The 18,230-nt window shown below is 46.8% G+C and overlaps 1 protein-coding gene across 5 annotated transcripts in view; it reads left to right on the top strand.

The window, feature by feature from the left end:
• The first annotated feature begins 2,579 nt into the window (after nt 1–2,579).
• Nucleotides 2,580–18,230, top strand: part of col11a1a (collagen, type XI, alpha 1a) — a 66,729-nt gene continuing 51,078 nt past the window's right edge. For 3 of the 5 annotated variants that reach the window (XM_046371678.1, XM_046371677.1, XM_046371676.1), the window contains exons 1-5: nt 2,581–3,250; nt 8,238–8,399; nt 8,866–9,079; nt 11,050–11,212; nt 17,396–17,521. In XM_046371678.1, the coding sequence (XP_046227634.1) occupies nt 3,136–3,250; nt 8,238–8,399; nt 8,866–9,079; nt 11,050–11,212; nt 17,396–17,521 (780 nt within the window). In that variant the 5' untranslated portion in view covers nt 2,581–3,135. Of the gene's footprint in view, nt 3,251–8,237; nt 8,400–8,865; nt 9,080–11,049; nt 11,213–17,395; nt 17,522–18,230 lie in introns of all 5 variants that reach the window. The other 2 variants (XM_046371674.1, XM_046371679.1) reach the window with 1 other exon arrangement.

Genomic DNA, 18,230 nt, shown 5'->3' with positions numbered 1-18,230 from the left:
TTGTTTGGTAGCAGGTCGTTGGCTTGGCTATCTGGTGTTTTTTGGGCCATCTCATTAGTGGCGACAGTAACAGTTGTGGACAAAGGCTGATTGTCATTATAGACACAGCTGATAACAATTACATGCACATGCTGGCAGTAATCATGGGAGACTATTAGAGACAGACTGTAAGTCTTAGACACACTTTAATTCTCTGATCACTGCTAATCTTAAAATTATTACTAATCCACTATTCAAGGCTGATGGATGCACAAAGCCGAATTCTGAAAACTGTTCTAAAACTTCTACAAGCCAAAGAATTTAGATTCCTGAGTCAAAATGGCCCCTGTGTAGGCCCTTATCCAGGTGACCCCGTCACAGGTACTTCAGCAGAGCTGGTCTCACGCTGAGCAGATTAGTTACCTGAAAGCTTCCTAACACTGCTGGTCATGATGAACCTCTAACAGAGGGCCTGGAGTCTATTCAGTGGTGAGAGTGCAGGCAGCTTTTCGTGATCTAAGCTTGAATGTGACTCACTCATTGTCCAGATTTTCCCCATCTGACAGGAAATCAAACCAGACACATGCTTCACCGTCCCTGAGGCTGTCATCTGCTGCTGTCACTCCACCAGTTTCTAACAGCATGGCCCTCTGCGAACTGCCTCACCTCACCACCACTGAGGTCTCCACCTAACTGTCCAACACAAAGGCTTTAATGGTACACTTCACTCTGTAACTGGAATGATTTCTCAGAAACCCAAATCACTAATTTTCCTTGGACCACCACGAACACTCACGGGAGACACTGGAGCCCACTTTGGTAATGACTGCCCCTGCTCTCTGAACCATGAGAGGGCGAGATGTAGCATGAAACCTGCTGTGCCCAGACACCGATTTGTCCCAGAGAAAAGGCTCTGCTTTCTGCCGCTGGGCACCCAGGAGGAGCACCTGATACTGTTTGGCTGGAAACAGGCTGAGTCCGGCTGGCTGACAGACAGAACCTGGTCAGGATCCATGAACTAAGAGGTACAAGGAGCTGACTGTCTTCTGGACTGACCCGGGCATCTAAAAAGGCCATTAGAGGAGGACCCCTGGAATCCTTCATCCCCCTGTAATCACTGTTTAGGGTTGTCCAAAAGTGAGCTTCGGTCAACTTGATAAATGTGTCTTGTTTCAGGATGTTCACACAGTCCTCTGCAGAAACCTCTTGAAAAGGGAAACCACGTTATCTCACACTGTTGGTAGACGATTATAGCTGTTCCCAGTGCGGGCAGGTAGCTTTGGCAGAATAATTGTTGGCACTGTGCATTTCTGCAAATCATGGATATGCTGAGACTTGTACTGTTTAAACGTTTCAGTTTTCAGCTGAGGTCACGCTGTGCTTAACGTGTAGTCGTGTTTCGGCACAAAACCCACCGGGTTTGGCTCAGGTTTCACACCACTGCTGTCTCCTCCCTCCTCCTGATGAGAAGGTCAGCTCATACACATGATAGAAAATGAAATGTGTGGGATTTACAAATTCAACATATCTGTGGTGTACAGAAACGTACGATGCCAGTGTTTTACTGAACTGTAGACTGATTTAATGATAACGAAACTCATGCGTGCGTTTGTTTTACATCTTAAAAAGTCGAGTCATGACACTTTACGAATGAGAGCTGCAAGCTGCACTCGTGTAACACGCTTCTCATCGGCCTCCTGAACGAGACCGTCAGACAGGTGCAACTCATTCAAAAAGCTGCTGCTAGAACAAACATCAAGAGGAGGGAACACTTTTCGTTTCTCAGATTGAGGTACAGGCTCAGATCTGCAGGATCTGGTCAGCCAGTGGAGACCTGAGTTCAGACCGAACACAGTGAAATGACTTTTAGCCATCTGATGCTGCAAGCCACCGGAACTTTTAGTGTCACGGCAGTTTGTGGAATAGTCACAGATCGACACAATTTGCCTGCACTGATACAAATTTTCTAATTTTGACTCGTTGCTGACTTTCATGGAAAAAAAGCACAATTCACGCCCAGGTACACGAAGCCTGTTGATTAAGTTTCATCACTACTTCATTGACTGCGGTGACTCAGAGAAGCGGGAATCACTCGCACTTTGATTTGTTCCAGCGGCAGCCATTTTACAACCAAAGACTGTTCTTTGCCCACTGCTTTCAACTGATTGGTTTTATGGTGTTTGGTTTATTTTAGTATTTTTACCTGTTAACCATTTTGACTAACCACTGTGTAAGATAAGGTGATTATATATAATAATAATATTTACTACTTAACCATTTAGAGCCACATGAAGGCCAGTGAGGGCGGCTGCATCATGTTTCTCTACTTGAACAAATCTTTGTATTTCCTGGAGCAGTGGTTTACCAAGAGGGGCCCAGAGGCCACTAGGGGGACTTTGAGGGGGGCCCAATCATTTATTGTCTCTATGATTCCATCCATAAGTCACACAGTGACTGACTAATTTGCATTGATGATGTGAAAGAGGGCACCTTGGCAGCACTTTTTAAAGGGCAGGGGGGGCAGAATGGGGCAGCTGCCTCCTCTGCTCTCCCCTTCAGTGCACCAGTGCTTTATTGTCAACGAGGCAGCTAAAAGCTAAAACTGTTGTGCAAAATCAGTTCTTTCACTAATTACTGCCAGCTCAGAGGTAGGTGTGGGATCAGTGGACTGACAGTGGAGGAGAAAGACCCCGCATGCACAGATTCATCTTTACACCAGCTTTGGCTTCTCTTCCCTCAGACGCACTCCGGAGAGACTCGGAGGTGGGGGGGCGCATTGCAAAGCTAATGGGTGGACCCGAAGGAGAATTTCCAGCCCCGTGATTTGCTAATCGGGGGCTGGTTGCCCTGTCACTTCCCTGTAATCGTGGCTCCGGTTTGTGGAGCTTGCCCAGCCCTCCTGTCCGTGGACGCACCAAGTGTACCGACTGCACTCTGTGCGCTTTGGTTAAAGCCCGACTACCTTCACTGGGAAGGCTGGGCACTGGGAAGGAGGATCGGGGGCCTCGGTGTGGCTGAAAGAAGAGGCGAAAACTCCTCACTTATGGCTTTTCTGTAGGACAGTTTCCATCATCATCTGGGATTGTGGAAGGGACGTCGTTAAAAAAAATCACCTGAAGTCGCCCAAAAGTTTGATTCACTTGTGGGCGCCCAACCATGGAGATGCAAAGGTGGTCCACAAGGTGGAAAACGAAAAGGTGGCTTATGGATTCCACTGTAACCGCATTCATCACTTTAATCCTGGTTCTACAGGCGACCAGTGTCAGAGCAGGTAAGACTCAAAGGGACCAAACGTCTTTAGTGAAGTTTATGTGGCCGAAACGGGACGCAGCGGCGAGCGGCTGGCAAAGCTCGCAAACTGACGATGGAGTTTGGGGGACTGACGGGTTCACCTGGACACAGCGGCTTCGTGTGGGTGCCCCGTAGTCATATTTACATGTGCTCGTTTGCAAAGTAGTTCCATTAAAGCGAGATCAGCAGCGTGCAGAAAGCTGGGGTCCAGTAAAGCTGCACACCCCTGACGTTTAAACCTGTTTCAGTCTGCTATTCTGTTGGCCCCAAAACTTTTTGTTCGTTAAGACACAGTTTACCGCGGGCTGCTTTTACGCATGAATGGAAAGCGTCCGCCCCCGAAGATGAAACACGTCGCCTAATTAAACTGATCCTAAGCCGCTGGTATGCGCCTGCGGAGCTCAGGGGAAAGCGGAGCAGCGCTGCCTGCCTTCTCACACTGTCTCAGACTGAGAGGAAGCTCTGTGTGTGAGCCGTGGTCCGCGAGGTGGATGTGGACACGGCTAGCAGGGTGGCTGTCCTCAGAGGACAGAGGACACTGGACTCAGATGATGACCTGTGCCGTTTGTTGTCAGGCTGAGCTGAACTCATAAAGAAGTCGGCTCTTCATGATGTAGTGGCTCTCGTTTCACTTTTTCTAGCTCACATCATGTCTGTGCAGATGTGAGGATGTTCTGTCGGGGTCCAGCACTGAAGTGCGGTGGATCTCAGCGCTGTCAGAGCAGAGAGTGCAGAGCCCCTGTCGGTCTGCAGGGGGCTGTGTGGTCAGGCAGGTCCACCCTATCTCCACACTGTCCCGGTCCACACTGAAGCCCAAACCCCCCACCCCCACCCCCTGGTGCCCAGCTCTTCCTCTCAACCTCGCACTTAGATGTTTGGTGGGCTGCGGGACGGGGCTGTGCTGTGTGAGCGGTGGGAATGCTTCCCCTCTAAGTACTGAGCAGTTATTTGATGATGGTCCTTGTTGCACTTCCCTATGATTTCAGAGCCTTCAAAGAGCAGGCCAGCATACGGGCCCAGCCTGCAGCCATAAAGGCCACAAGTCACAGGGTTCAGGTTTGCAGAGTCCTCACGTCTCGGCCTATAGACGGCTCTTTTAGGATTTATCTCTGCACGTTAAGCTTGTGTCTCCAGAATGACCAAATTTGATTTGAAATCAGGTTTTCCAAACATAAAAGTGTTTAGCTTCTAACCAAATAACTCAAAGTCAAAGGAAGAAATCACAGATCTCTTACTCACTTTAAATGACCTCCTTTTACATTTCGTTCCTGCTGGGATCGCAGTTCAGAAGACACTGGACTGCTTCAGATCGGAAAGTCTCACTTTTTGTCTCACTCTTTTCAGAAGTGAAGCGTTGAGCTGCGGTTTGTTTCTGCAGGGTGTCCTCTCCATCCAGCAGTGTACAGACACGTTTTCTCAGCCCCCAGGGCGCAGGCTCTCATGTGCATTCCAGCAGACAAAGCTGGCACTTTCAGAGTCCTCTTTCCCCAATGTGCTCAAAGGGGAACATCAGCTAATCAGCTCCTCGCTGGACTTTTGTCCTGTGGAGCTGTCACATATTTATATTCACTGTTGGATCATTTGGAGACACCCGCACAAAGACACACAGCTGAAATTGTGCTAATTCAGATTCCCGAATGGGGACGATCACAGTCAAGAGATTGCATTTTTAATAACACAAGCTTATTGGATTTATAGAAACACAACGTGATAACATGCTCTGATGTTCGTGTGGAGGCACACAGTAAAGGGGTTAACGAGAGGAAAAGCGAGGGAGGACCAAATGCTTTGAAAAACTGCGTAGGTCTCAGTGAAGTTTCTTTGGTATGACACCAACATAAAGCTGTCTTGTTTTAGCCGGCAGCGTGGTGGAGGTTGAAGGGGGGAGAGTGGGTGAGAGGGAGGGGGATATTGAGAGAGACACTCTGGCTGAAGATATTATTAGAGTCTCAGGGAGCTGCAGGTGAAAAGGTCCTCCTCCGTTTACCAGCCAATTTCACCTTTCTGTAAAGACGTAGGGGCTAAATGTGGCACAGCGGGAGGACATTTATGATATCAGAGCGCTCGACGCTCACGTTTATGAGATAAAGGATGAGCTGGGACAGACGCCTCTGGCCTCTGTTCAGTGAACAGTGTCAGCTTATGTTTACATCGATGTGCACCTGTGAACACGATAGGGATGAGGTCTGATTAGTCCGTCTATGCTTTGTGGTAAAGTGTGGCCCTGCTCCTCCCTTCCCCCACAGGCTTCCTCAGCCTGCGTGATGATGTTTGGATGATCCAGTAACTGAACAACAGACGCTGTTTGACCAGAGCTGCTTTAGACTAAGACTCCCTCCACGCCACGAGTTGTGCTGGTAGCCATGTGGCCTGTTTGCTCAGCCCTGAGGGCAGACTCACACCGGCTCATCAGATGCACTCTTTTAAAACCTGTGCACACTCATTTGGCCTCCTTAATGGATTGGCCGGGATTGACGTTTTCTTAGCACCTCCGTGTGAGGGTCGTAGCCCGGCCAGATTGCCACATCTGGAATGTATGAGTCCTGCAGTTTGAGCTGAAAGCAGCTCACAATGAGGTCCTCAGTTCGCTGTCCAAAGTAAGTAGCTGCTTCATCCTCACAAGCTACAAAAAGAAGGCCAAGTTGTCCTTAGCCACGGCGCTTCTGCTGGTCCCACCCCCCGATTCTCATGTTTTCATGTAATTTTGCTTGTCCGTGTCTCCTCGTTTGGATGGGAATAAGTTGAACTGTGGGGGCTGATGAGCTGAGCTCCGGTTTTGGCCATCATGTCGTTTTTTGAGATAATAAAAGTGGATGATGTTTGTGTGTGTGCTGCTGGTCGAGTTATGCAGTTTTTGCAGTTTTGGTGAAAGAAATACTCATGGCTCATTTACCAACAGTAAAAGTACAAATACCACAATGAAAACGTATTGCATGTAAAATGTTATCATATTACAGAAGCATTAAAATATAATTTAATGGTTCATTTCATAATAATACTGTACATTACTGGATTATGGTGTATTTGTGTGTACATCACTTGTATAGTAATAATGATACTAATATATTTATATATATGTTGTATATATATATTATATATATATATATATATATATATTATATATGTATGAATATATTGCTTTATATACTGTGGAGTAGTTTTAGAATTTTCTCTTGAGGATCAATAGATATTATTTATTTGTATTTATATTACTATTGATATAATAATCAGAGGTGAAACAGTACTCCGATCTTGTGCTTAAGTAAAGGTAGCACTACCGTTGTGTATAAATACTCTGTTACAAGTAAGTTTTGTGTTTAAACTTTTACTAAAGTAGAAAAACATTTGCATAAAAATACACTTACAGTACCAGAAGTACAAGTACTCATTTCGCTGTCTTATATCAGAGTAATTATATTATTAGATCATAATTATTGATGCATCATAATATGTGTGTTGATTATATTTTGTAACATTCCACCAAAGTAACAAAAGCTGTTAAAAAGTACGTATATACAAAATGGTGGAAAATGGAAATACTCAAGTAAAGTACATGTACCTCAAAATTGTGCCTGAGTAAATGTTACTTTCCACGGCTGGTTTTGTGCTGTTTGTGCTGTTTGCTGGCATGACGAGGTGGAGAGCAGATGTGCGCCATGCGTTCATCATGTGACAAACTTCTTGTCTGCGGGATCAGATCACCAGCTCGATGAGCGCTGACTGTCTGCTGATTTTGCATGAGGACACTCATACCAAGCAGGAACAGATTCAGGTTGAAACAGGGACTCGTCCCCTGCAAATAACAACTCTTAATTAGCTTTTCCTCAGCTGGACGCTGACCACAGAGTGTCGAGAGCGACAGCACACATTCGCCGTATCAACAAGTTAAAGAAACTTTCGGAGTGACCTGACCTCTTCATGCCAACCAAAACAGTGGCTTTAGAGCCGCCATTAAAGGCTCGCTGATGCCTTCAGACACCTTGGCATGCTTATTTACCCCACAAAAACAGATTAGTGTTATTACATTTAACAGTCAGCCATTGTGCTCCCTGTTTAGTCAGATACTGCTGTGCTCTGTGGGGCAAAGTCAGCGGCCATTTTTACTTTAATACATGGGGTGTCAGTCACAGCACCGACTTGAACTCTTGAATCAAAATGTGGTCTGTAAGAATTGAATCTGTGTGGTTCAGCATGGACTGACAGTGAGGCTTGTAGATAAATGAGACCTTCTCATTTTGCGTGGATTTGACCTTTAGTGGACCTTTCAGAGTCAAACACTTCTGACTTCTCTCTCCTCAGCAGCACGTGAATGTTTCATGCTTACGTTCTGATGAATAATGTTTCCCATTGGCCTCTGAGGACACCATCAGGCTGCATTATGTCATATGATGTCAGACTGACTGGTGCATGCAGGTCACCCTTGTCACCTGGCCAGGTGTTAAAGAACCAGGTCTCTGCACGTTTTGCTCTCCAGTGGGACTTGACCAACATGTTTTAGATTCAGTTCAGTTTGTCATAGATAGGGTCTGATGTGTTACCTTTTTTGTGTTTTGCATGTCATTTAAAGCCTGAATGATGAGAGGTGTTGTAGTATAAGGAGCAGGAAAGTACTTTGACCCAGGAGATCAGTGTTCGAGTCCCATGTGAAACCAAAAGTCAACACTGAGCTGCTTTTTTTTATCAATTAGTCACAGCGATAATGAGCACATTAATTAAGAACCAACTGTCTGTCCTGACGTGGGATGGTCATAATGATCCACTCTGTCTTCCACAGCCATGTGTTTAAATTGTATTTAAAACCATCTGAAAATAAAACACTTTGACACAGTTTATTTATTTAGCACTTCATGGTCACCTTTGTCATCCGATCAGGGCGTAGACATCAAACACACCTTTAGTCGCATGTTGCCTACAGGAGAACCATGCTGTGACCTAACTGCTGTTTTATCTGCTCCCCTGATCACCAGAACCAGTGGATGTGCTAAAAGTATTAGAATTTCAAAATTACCCCGAAGGAGTGACGAAAACATCAGGATTTTGCACAAACCGAAGAGCATCAAAGCCAGACTCAGCTTTCAGAGTTGCCGAGCAGGTCCAGATCAGTGCCCCCACCTCGCAGTTGTTCCCTGGTAAGATGCACCTTTGACCTCTTCCAACCATCATGTGTAAACTGATGTTTTAAGATTCTTTTGATTTTAGTCTTGACTGTTGTTTTTCTGACTCCCTGAAACGTTTCAGATACAAATCTGACCTCCACGTGTCCGCATGTAACTCTAAACGAGACTCATAACTGAGATGGCACACGATGCTGTTTTATTGTTGGAGGCTCAAGACAGCATGATAGAAGTGCCTCACGCAGAGAACAAAATCCTGTCTTGATGTCTTTTCTGTTACGTCTACCACAGTTAAAACTAAGACTTTAAAAGAGAATTTCATGAGTTTGCTGAAGGTCACATCATCAAATTAAAGAAGAAAAGAATTACTGCTGCAGATGAGAAGCTGAGGCCTTGTTTTGTGAAGTCAGCAAAGGGTCGGTCGTCTGTCACGATAACTCTGCCCCCCGTCTTTCCCACGCCTCCTCTTTTGGCCGTGCAGGTGGTGTTTTTCCTGAGGACTTCTCCATCCTGACCACAGTGCGACCCAAGTCCGGCCTCCAGTCCTTCTTGCTGTCCATTTACAACGAGCAGGGAGTCCAGCAGCTGGGCGTGGAAGTGGGACGCTCACCTGTCTTCCTGTATGAGGATCAGACTGGCAAGCCAGCCCCGGAGGACTACCCACTGTTCCGCACTCTCAATCTCGCCGATGGAAAGTATGTCAGCTCTCAACGACACAGCAACATATTTAAACACACCCACACGCATTGACACTGATTCACAAGGTGATTTCCACGTACACTCGGCTTCACCCCGCCGCAGACCGTAGGGTTGTAGCTGCTGCAGTGGTGGGCCAGTGCGGGTTTGGCTGCAAGCAAAGTCGTACAAATCTTTTCTGAAACTAAAACATTAACTACCAAATTAACAAGAGCATTCAAACAGGGCACTGGTTTCCACTGAGCAGCTCTTCTCGATAAAAGCAAGAAAACAGCCCAGATCTTCCCATTGGTGCACCACAGGTGCTCATGACCGGATTATCCGTCTCCTCGGGGGTCTGTGGGCACAGAGACAGGTCAGAGACAGGGAGACACTGGATTATTGGGGCACAGCAGGGACTGCTATGGACAACCTGACCTCATCCATGAACTCACTGCCTCTGTTATTTTAGAAAGGGGTGGGGTGAGGAGGGAGGAGAAAGGAAGCAGTCCTACACTTCCTCTTCACCCCTTTGGATTACCTCACCTGACTAGGAACGGCTCTCGTCCTCCTAAGCTTTTCGCATCAGTGTGATTATCCGCTCGCAGGTTCAGGTTGTCACTCAGAGCTTCGGCCGAGCTGACGTAGCTCGTATGCAGGGCCGGTAAATAAACAGAGAGGCTGCTGGGAAAATGCATCACGTTTTCTTCACTTGCTGATGGGGCTTAAACTTACTCAAAATGAAGTTCTTGTGACCCCCACAGTTTTCGTGATACAAGGAAGCTTGGAGAATCCTTCAAGCGTCTCATGTCAGTAATGACTCTGCTTTGTGTGCGGGTTGCAACAGAGCCAGCTTTGTTCTGGTCTAGTCGGGTTGTTTTGTCCAGTTTTTGTGAGCGTCTGTCTAAAGAGAAGCGTTCTCTGCAGAGGATTTTATAACTCGTCTTGGTCTGGATGCATTCCAGCTGCAGAGCTTGTCTAAATGTTCAGTGAGTGCAGCTCAGGCTGTGTACAGTCCGCAGTCCCTGTGGATGTGTGCATTGTTAGTGAGAGGCGTACGACAAGCTTGAAAAGAGAAGCACAATGACGATATTGATGAGGCGAAAAAGAGTATTATCCTTTTCTGTAAAGGGAATGAGAGGACTCTGTTACACACAAGGCTGCGTTTTCAAATGCAACTCCTATTGTGATCATAGTGCAGTTCAAAAGTTTGAGAGCCTTCTGAAGTCAGCATTTGGTTCTCTGCCACACAAGGTCACAAGTAATCCTTTCTGCTGTACTGCTAAGCCCACAGTGTTGCACGTTTGTTTTCCTCTTAATCTGCACTGCATGCCCTGAAATGTATGATGAAGGAATTTGTATATTATATTGGTACATGTTCTCTTCCTATATCGCCATCTTGAGCTGCAGTTTGCCAGGTCTCATCTTCCACCTCAGAACAATGTTTTGACTGTGTGTCTCCTGCTCTGGCGGGGCAGGCCTTCCTGGATCCTGACACACACTTTCCACAATGTTCACCGTGTCTGTCATGCCGAGTAACCCAGAAGGAGGATTAAGTTTGGAGTTTAATGAGTGTAATCCCGTGTTAAACAGGGCCAGAGTGTGGGTGAAAGAATGTGGTCCGCTGCTGCCTGGTATGCAGTAGCCCTTAAGTGCAGCAGCAAACGGTCCAGAGGCGAAGGAGGTGTCAGGCTCACGTGTGACCCGGTTAACGGTTTGCGTCTATGGGTGCCGTGCTTCCACATACATCACACGGAACTCTCGAGTTCGTCTTTCTTTTGCTTCTGAGAGTTTCTTCCTCCTGGAGGTGTGTTGTGGTGTATAAAAGGTGCTGATAAGGTTTTCAAACACCACAAAACTGCCTACAGTCGAGTTTCATGTTCATGACTAAACATGTGCCTCACAGAGTGTTCATTGCATGTCCAACTCCTACATGATGCTCCGGTTTCCGTCCGCTCACACCTCTCCTCGTTGTGTTGACCTCGACCAGGTGGCACCGCGTGGCCATCAGCGTGGAGAAGAAGACGGTCACCATCATTGTAGACTGTAAGAAGAAGATCACCAGACCTCTGCTCAGGAGCGACCAGGCTTCCATCAGCACCAACGGCATCACCGTGTTCGGCACCAGGATCCTGGACGAGGAGGTTTTCAAGGTGAAGTCTTTCAGTGAGGCGCTCTGTGTGAACGCGTCCATTGTGACGGAGTTGCTTTAACTTTATGATGGTGCCACTGTTTACTGTTCAGGTTCACGTTCTTATCATCTGGGGCCTGTTGCTGGTGCTGTGGTGTAGTTTGATGACAGTGCAGAACAGTAACAGTAACTTGTTGTAACGTGCTGATGACAAATTTGCTCTGAATCATCTGCCTCCTGTGCTGTTAAATTTCTAAGTGTTGTTCACATAAGTGACAGAAACAGACACACACCTAAAAGTGGATGACAAAAGTGGCTCGTGTGACAAGCTCGTCTGTCAGCTGAGGTCCATCAGCTGACCAGCAGGCACTAAGTGAAGGTGATATGGTGGCTTTCTAACCCGCTGACCTTAGACTCGTCTTGACAAAAAGCTGAGATGAAGTGAATAAAATAGACATACAAATCTACACCTTTCAGCTTCAAACTTCACATCATGACTTTCATGGATTCGGGTTTTGGTCCCACCTCGTTGAACTTTGAAGTCCAGAGGTGGAGGCCGGCACAGGGTCAGGTGGGTGTAACTAATGGTGGTCGTCGCTGGTGGGAAGTAAAGGTCACCGTAAGGCTGCGTTTGCTGCTGGTTTGTTTATGACTCGGCTTTATTCTGATGACATTCCTGACTGGTTGTTGCTGCTTCTCTTGTTTTGAAGCCATAGTTTCCGGCGTGCCTCGTCATCACCGTGGGGACCGGGGGCCTTGAGTGTCCGGGGGGCCATTTTCAGTGTGGGGGCAGTGATCGTCTTTATGTCCTACTTTGGACTTTTGCTCTGTCTGTCCCGGTGCCACACTGAGGTCGTTTGGGTTATAACATGCTGTTGTTCACTGATGAAGAAGTTTAAGAAAAAGATGAGTATTATCATCATAAATCAGATGGTAGAAAATAAAAAAGCTCCCAGGTTGTTTTGTGATTTTGCAATCATCGATCAATCATGAGATTATGAAAACAATGATGAGGCGCAGCCCCTAATCACTGCAAGTTTTTGCCTGCTCATTTTTGATTTATGAGGGATACTAAATCAGTTTGCGGATGTTGCTGATATCTGGTTGTACGCTGACTGAGGTTGCTGTGATCTCGGGATTATTTTTCTAGGTGCAAAGTTTTATGAGCAGATTTGGATTCAGTTTTGAGCAGATTCATGAGATGGCTCTGAAGCCAGCATCCGTATGAAACACAGTGTCCAGTCAGAGGCTGAAAATAGGAGGCATAAGTCAGCTAACAGGGTCTTCTCTGTGTGGACTTTGGAACAGGTCTCCTGTCTGTTCTCTGTCCCGGCTCTCCTCAGAGATCCTCGGGGCCCTGTGCATGCTGGGATATGCAGGGGAAGGAAATACCTCGGCCCCCTGCCTTCAATCCAGAGGTTATAATGAGAGAGAAAATTAATTAGCTTGGCTTAAAAAGGTATGCCGAGGAACTGTTGCACCTTAGCAGCAGTTGGTCTAATGGGCCACTGTGTTTGATTTGAATACAGTAAAGAAAATTGGAGGCCTGAAGGAACTTAAATGTCTTAGCTGTGACTGACTTTGCTCCTCTTGGTAGGTGAGTGGGGCAGATTTAGCCATAAATTCAGTAATAATAGAACATTTATTCAAACTCTGAGACTTGTTTTCACAAGCTGACCCGCATTTTTCATAAACGTCTATTCATGCCATACCTGCCCCAGGTTGGACCACCGTCGCAAAGGGATCTGCTTTGGATGAATGGGAGTCTTTCATTGCCCTGTCAGGCCCTCCTCATTTCCTCGTCTCCTCCCGTCCCTGCATACCCCCTCCTGCTCACCTCCTCCCCCCGCTCCACCCTCCCCACCTTGAGGCCTCCCTGCAGTGCCAAAGCCATGAGGCTGTGTATTCATGCCTGGCTGACATTACCTGTTTGAATCGTATACTTACCTGCCCGTTGGTCCGTTTCTGGGGCTCGTTGCCATGTGTGGATGCATCTTGTCTTTTCGTCACGTTTGTCTGCCAGCTTCAGTTACTCTTCAGATTATTCAACCACTTCAAAGCCGGTGAAAATCACGTATCTCCAGATGTGCTGATAGAGAAACTTTGCGATAAGCTGAAGGATGAAACTTCAGATAAATAAACTCCTCTTGGATGAATCATCACAAAGCTGAGAACAGGCTGACAGGGAGCATTTTACTGCACTGTGAGTCCTGTTACTTTTCATACTTTAAATACACTTTGCTGGTGATACTCACATACTTCAATGAGGTTTTGAATGCAGGACTTCTAGTGTAGTATTTTCGCAGTGTGGTATTAGTACTTTTACTGAAGTAAATAAAGTGAATGGTTCTTAGCTAACAGCAAAACACTCATCAGAAGAGATGAAAGGCCTGGTTTCTCTTTTCTCTCTTCCTGTTTCTCTTCTTCTCTTCTTCTTTTCTAGCTGGTAACAGACAATGATAACATCCTAATAACTTGTTTCCTCTAAATGGTTACGTTTTAAATTTGTTTTCTGTCTTGGAGCGTTGAAGTCCAGCTGCCTGCTGTTTTAGTTTCCTCTCCTCAGGGAAACTGTACTGCATGGAGTTTGGTGTGGGGGGGGACTAATTGTTGTATGGGGCTGTCTAATTACAGTTAGTATGGTTGCACTAAAGGCACGTTGCCCTGGGCAAAGGTATGTCAAAGGACCGATGGTGATGACTACTTGTGTTTTGATTTGGCCAGTGATGCCCTGTGCTCGCCCTGTAATTACAGCATGCAGATGCATCTCAGTAGAGAAACAGACAACAGAGCCATCTATCACCGCAGAACTAAACCCTGAACCCTCGAAACGTGGAGGATGTCCTCATGCAGCCTCTGCACTGCTGTAACCTTTGACCCCTTCCATGTGTATTTATATCCCATGGGGCCTTGTGGTCAGGATGAGGTCAAGCTTACAGAGACGGATCAGCTCCGTGCTGCCTTCAGACACCTTTTATTCTTCATAATAATGATAAGCTTTATTTATACAGCACATTTCATACATTAAGTGCAGCTTGAAGTTCTTTAGAGGAGAAAACAAACTCTGAAATAACACATGCAATGAAGACGGTGATGAAGTTGGGCTGAGGCTCCAGGGAAAAACTCAAACTGCAGAAAAGTCTTTAAAACGGTTACATTTAAAGCCATCAGATACTGTGTGCAGTCTCTCTCTTGTGTTTTGTTGGCCTTTTTTATCTTATTTGTCATGCGCTTAAATGTTTTTTGAACTTAACGAGCCTTCATAAACCCCACTGAGGGTGAACGCTGCCCAGAATGCATAGCTAAACAGCAGATACAACGCAGAGAGATTTCCACGAGTCTCAGCTGCTGATCTTGACCGCACTTCCCTCCCTCAGCCTCCCTCTTCTCCTCGTTGACCTCTGACCCTGCAGTCATTAATGCACGGCCTCGTGGGCCTGTTTCTGCAGCGCTCTGTGCTGCGCTGTAGCCAGGAGGGGCATATTTTGGAGCTCTGGCTTCGCTCCAAGTTGCCAGGGGCTTTTATCTCAGCAGTCCACAATGGAAGACAGGCCCAGAGACTCGGCCTAACTCTCCCCAGGTGTTTCCCGGCACAAAACATCTTTTACCATCCCAGCTGCTCGCTCTAAATCCCCGCCTGCCTGCCTGTCTGTCTCTGCATCTGTCTCTCAGTGCTGCCTTCCTGGGTCGACATCAGTTTCTCACTTTTCTCACTTGCCTTGTCGTGGATTTGTGACTTTGCTCTTGTTTGGTAGGCGACTGGACTGCAGTATTTATTTATATATTTTACCAGAAAGTCAGAGGCTTGTTTCTACCAGAAAAGGATTACTACTGTAAATACTGCAAGTTGGGGCAAGTTTAAAGACTATCTGTAGGTGTTCTTAAATGTCAGCCCTCTAGAATGAAAAGCTTTTGCATCGTTTAAAACTTTGATTTAGACTTGATCATTTTGTCTTGTTCCCATGTGCATTTATTCTTCAACGCGTGGCTCAGGTCCTTGCATGCAGTTTCCTGAACGGCGTGTCTCCACAGCCTGTTTGTGTGCAGACGAGTGGCTCTCAGACTTGGACTAATTAGAGCTGACTGTAGGCAGGGTTCAAGCATTCACTGTTGGTCTTAGGGTGACACATGAGGTAATACATGTCAGCTTGACTCAGGCCAAGGTTTGATCTCTCCTTCTCTGTTCAACGTTCCCAAACATGCTTCCCAAACACTTCCCAGACACACACACCTCAGCTGAAACCCTTCCAGACTTGGCACCTGGCTTTACCCAAACCATGCCCGCTTGGCAGGTCAGTTTTGTCTTTTCATGGCCTAAAGTTAACACAATATAATGGATTTTCATCACATTTTACCTTGACCAAATTGAACATAATAATTAGGAAGTGTTTGAGATGCAGGTCAGGTCGGTCAGGTTTGGGGAAATCATCATCATGCACAGTAGTACTAGCCAATCACAGAGCAGGAGGGTTTGATGACAAATTCCAAGCTAGCAGCCTACACTCTTTTACCCAAGTTATCCAACCCTTAGCTGCTCGCTAACAGTACAAGCCTAAACATGCCAGGGTTCGCCCCCCCATTCGCACAAGTTCCCCCCTGACTGTATTTTGCAGGTGACCGTCACTGCATCCTGAGCCTAGCGCTGCCATAGATGATTTTGATTGGTCTAAAGAAATAAAAAGCCAGCGTCCAACCCCCTGTAGCAGAAGCTCTCCAGCTCTGACAAAGGCCTGCCTATGTGAAAGTGCTCTGTGCAGATGCACTGTGTCACAGCTGTAATCGACTGATGATATGTGCTTTTATTGTTGGAGGTACATTCATCCAGCGAGAGAAACCAAGTGAAAGCATTCCACAGAGGCGCTCAGGGAGGACTGTGGACTGTCAAAGTGAAGCTGTGCACCGAGATGTTGATGGATGGTAGCACAGAGAAAGTTTTCCCATGAGGCAAGCCTTAGCATATGGATGTTTATTCTCAGGTGTGTGTTCAGGGCCCATAGATCCAACTTTAACACGAGGAGGACACACACAAACACACACATTCTCCTGACAAGTTGCAGCCTGCTTCGTTTCGCTCGAGCTTCACTGCCAGTCGTCGACTGCTTTTCAACGTATGGTGTCCCTGCTGACACGAGTGAGTCAGGATTTTACCTCCGGCCTGAGGCATCTCCGTGCACTCGCCTGCCAAACGCCCGAACCCAAGACATGTCCCTTCAGAACCCCCTCAGCTGTCTTTGCAATGTGTATCAAGGCTGAGCAACCAGCCTCCAGGAGCCCGCTTCAAGCAATTACAAAGACTCCAAAGACAAATCCAGATGCTTTCGCTAACACGTTCCCCCTCTCACAGTGAGCTGTGTGCTTTGGCTGCCGGACTGATGACAAGGCGAGACGGCGCTGGAATGGTGTCAAAGCATTGTGGTGTCCCGTCCCAGCCAGAGAGACAACAGTGTGGTCAGAGTGTCTGTGTCTGAGGTCGTCAAGGTTTTCCTCGTTCCTGTGTTCAGACGAAGCCTTTTTGACATTTTTAGAGATGGTTTTAACTTTTGACGCTCATTGCAGCGGACACCGTCGGCAACCACGTGGTCTTCTGATTAACAGCTGCTGATTTGTGTTCGCTTCACAGCTCGACCGACTCTGCGGCCAGTGGCCACACCGTAAAACCTGCTTGTCCCCAAATGCACTGTGGCAGGATGTTTTACATTTGATCTAACAGTAAATGTTGAAGAGTAAACTTCAAATGATAACGTTTGAAGAGCAAACAAACAAAGCAAAGCTGCAGCACAGAAACTGCAGCACACGCGGCCACACCAGGTGTTGCTCGTGTCTCCATGATACATGTTTATTTGATTTCCTCAGGTAAACCCTGGCGCTGCTGATAATAATAATAATTTTCCCAGCGTCTGAACTCGGTTTCCTCCCTGCAGCATGCGAGTGTGTGCTGTGTGTCGAGCTGTTAATCATACAAGGTGTGTGTGCGTGTGTGTGTGTGTGTGTGTGTGGGGGGTGTTTACTCTTCACATCTGCAATTTACATTTATGCACACTGTGTGTGTGTGTGTGTAAGCAAGACGAGACATGACCTTCTCGTCAGGACGTCTGTGCTGCCTTGTCTTCTCTTTGCCTTTGTGAACCGATCAAATCCTAAATAGTCATTTCAGCTCTATGTTTTTCAAAGAACTGACTCCAGTTTGTCCTTCTGTTTTCTGCAGGGTGACATCCAGCAACTTCTGATCGTGGCTGATCCCAAAGCAGCATATGACTACTGTGAACATTACAGCCCAGACTGTGACACTCCCCACAGCGACTCCCTGCAGGCCCAGGAGCCGGAGGAGGAGGTCAGTACACCGGGGGGGCAGCGAGGGTCCTGATCTGAGCTTTCTCAGTGGAGGAGCTGAAGCGCTTCACTTTAACCTGCTCACATTCATGGTAGACGTGGCAGACGTGTGCAGGCAGCCTCAGCGACGTTATTTTGTACTCGTTCGACTGGAGTTTATTGCTTTACGTAATGAGAATTCAAAGCGATGTGGCTGTTTTCAGAAGAAACTTATTAGCTTTTGCCCGGTTCACAGATGCACTTCAGTGCGTGGCTAAGCGGGTTTGACACTTTGGGAACAGGAGACGCGGTGCGGTCCGGGCGCACCTGTGCATGTGTTACATGTACGGTCGTTTAAATGTGATCTGCATGAGGAGTCTTAACACACAATGGATGAAGTGCAGATGTGTAAATTCAGCCACAGAGGACAGTAATGGTTCAGTAGCTGAAATATTTCACATCAGGCCACACCCTCATCAGGGGCGTCACAGCAGGTGTGTGCCCCAGGTAACACACCTGCTGTGACGTCCCTGATAGGAGGTGTAATCCAGGTTTAATCCACAGTAAGCAGCACAGCGGCTGCTGTCTGACCTGTGATACTTAATGTATATTTATGTTCAGAGTGTCAGCATGATGACAGGTTAAGTTACTGATCATAGTGCAAATGCCAAGGAGTGGAATCAGCTCTGAAAGCAGCCGATTGGACGTCCATTTCCGCCTCTCTGACCTCC

Source organism: Scatophagus argus, chromosome 18, assembly GCF_020382885.2.
Source record: "Scatophagus argus isolate fScaArg1 chromosome 18, fScaArg1.pri, whole genome shotgun sequence".
In the NCBI taxonomy this organism is placed as follows: Eukaryota; Metazoa; Chordata; class Actinopteri; family Scatophagidae; genus Scatophagus; species Scatophagus argus.
This window is presented reverse-complemented; position numbering and strand designations above follow the sequence as displayed.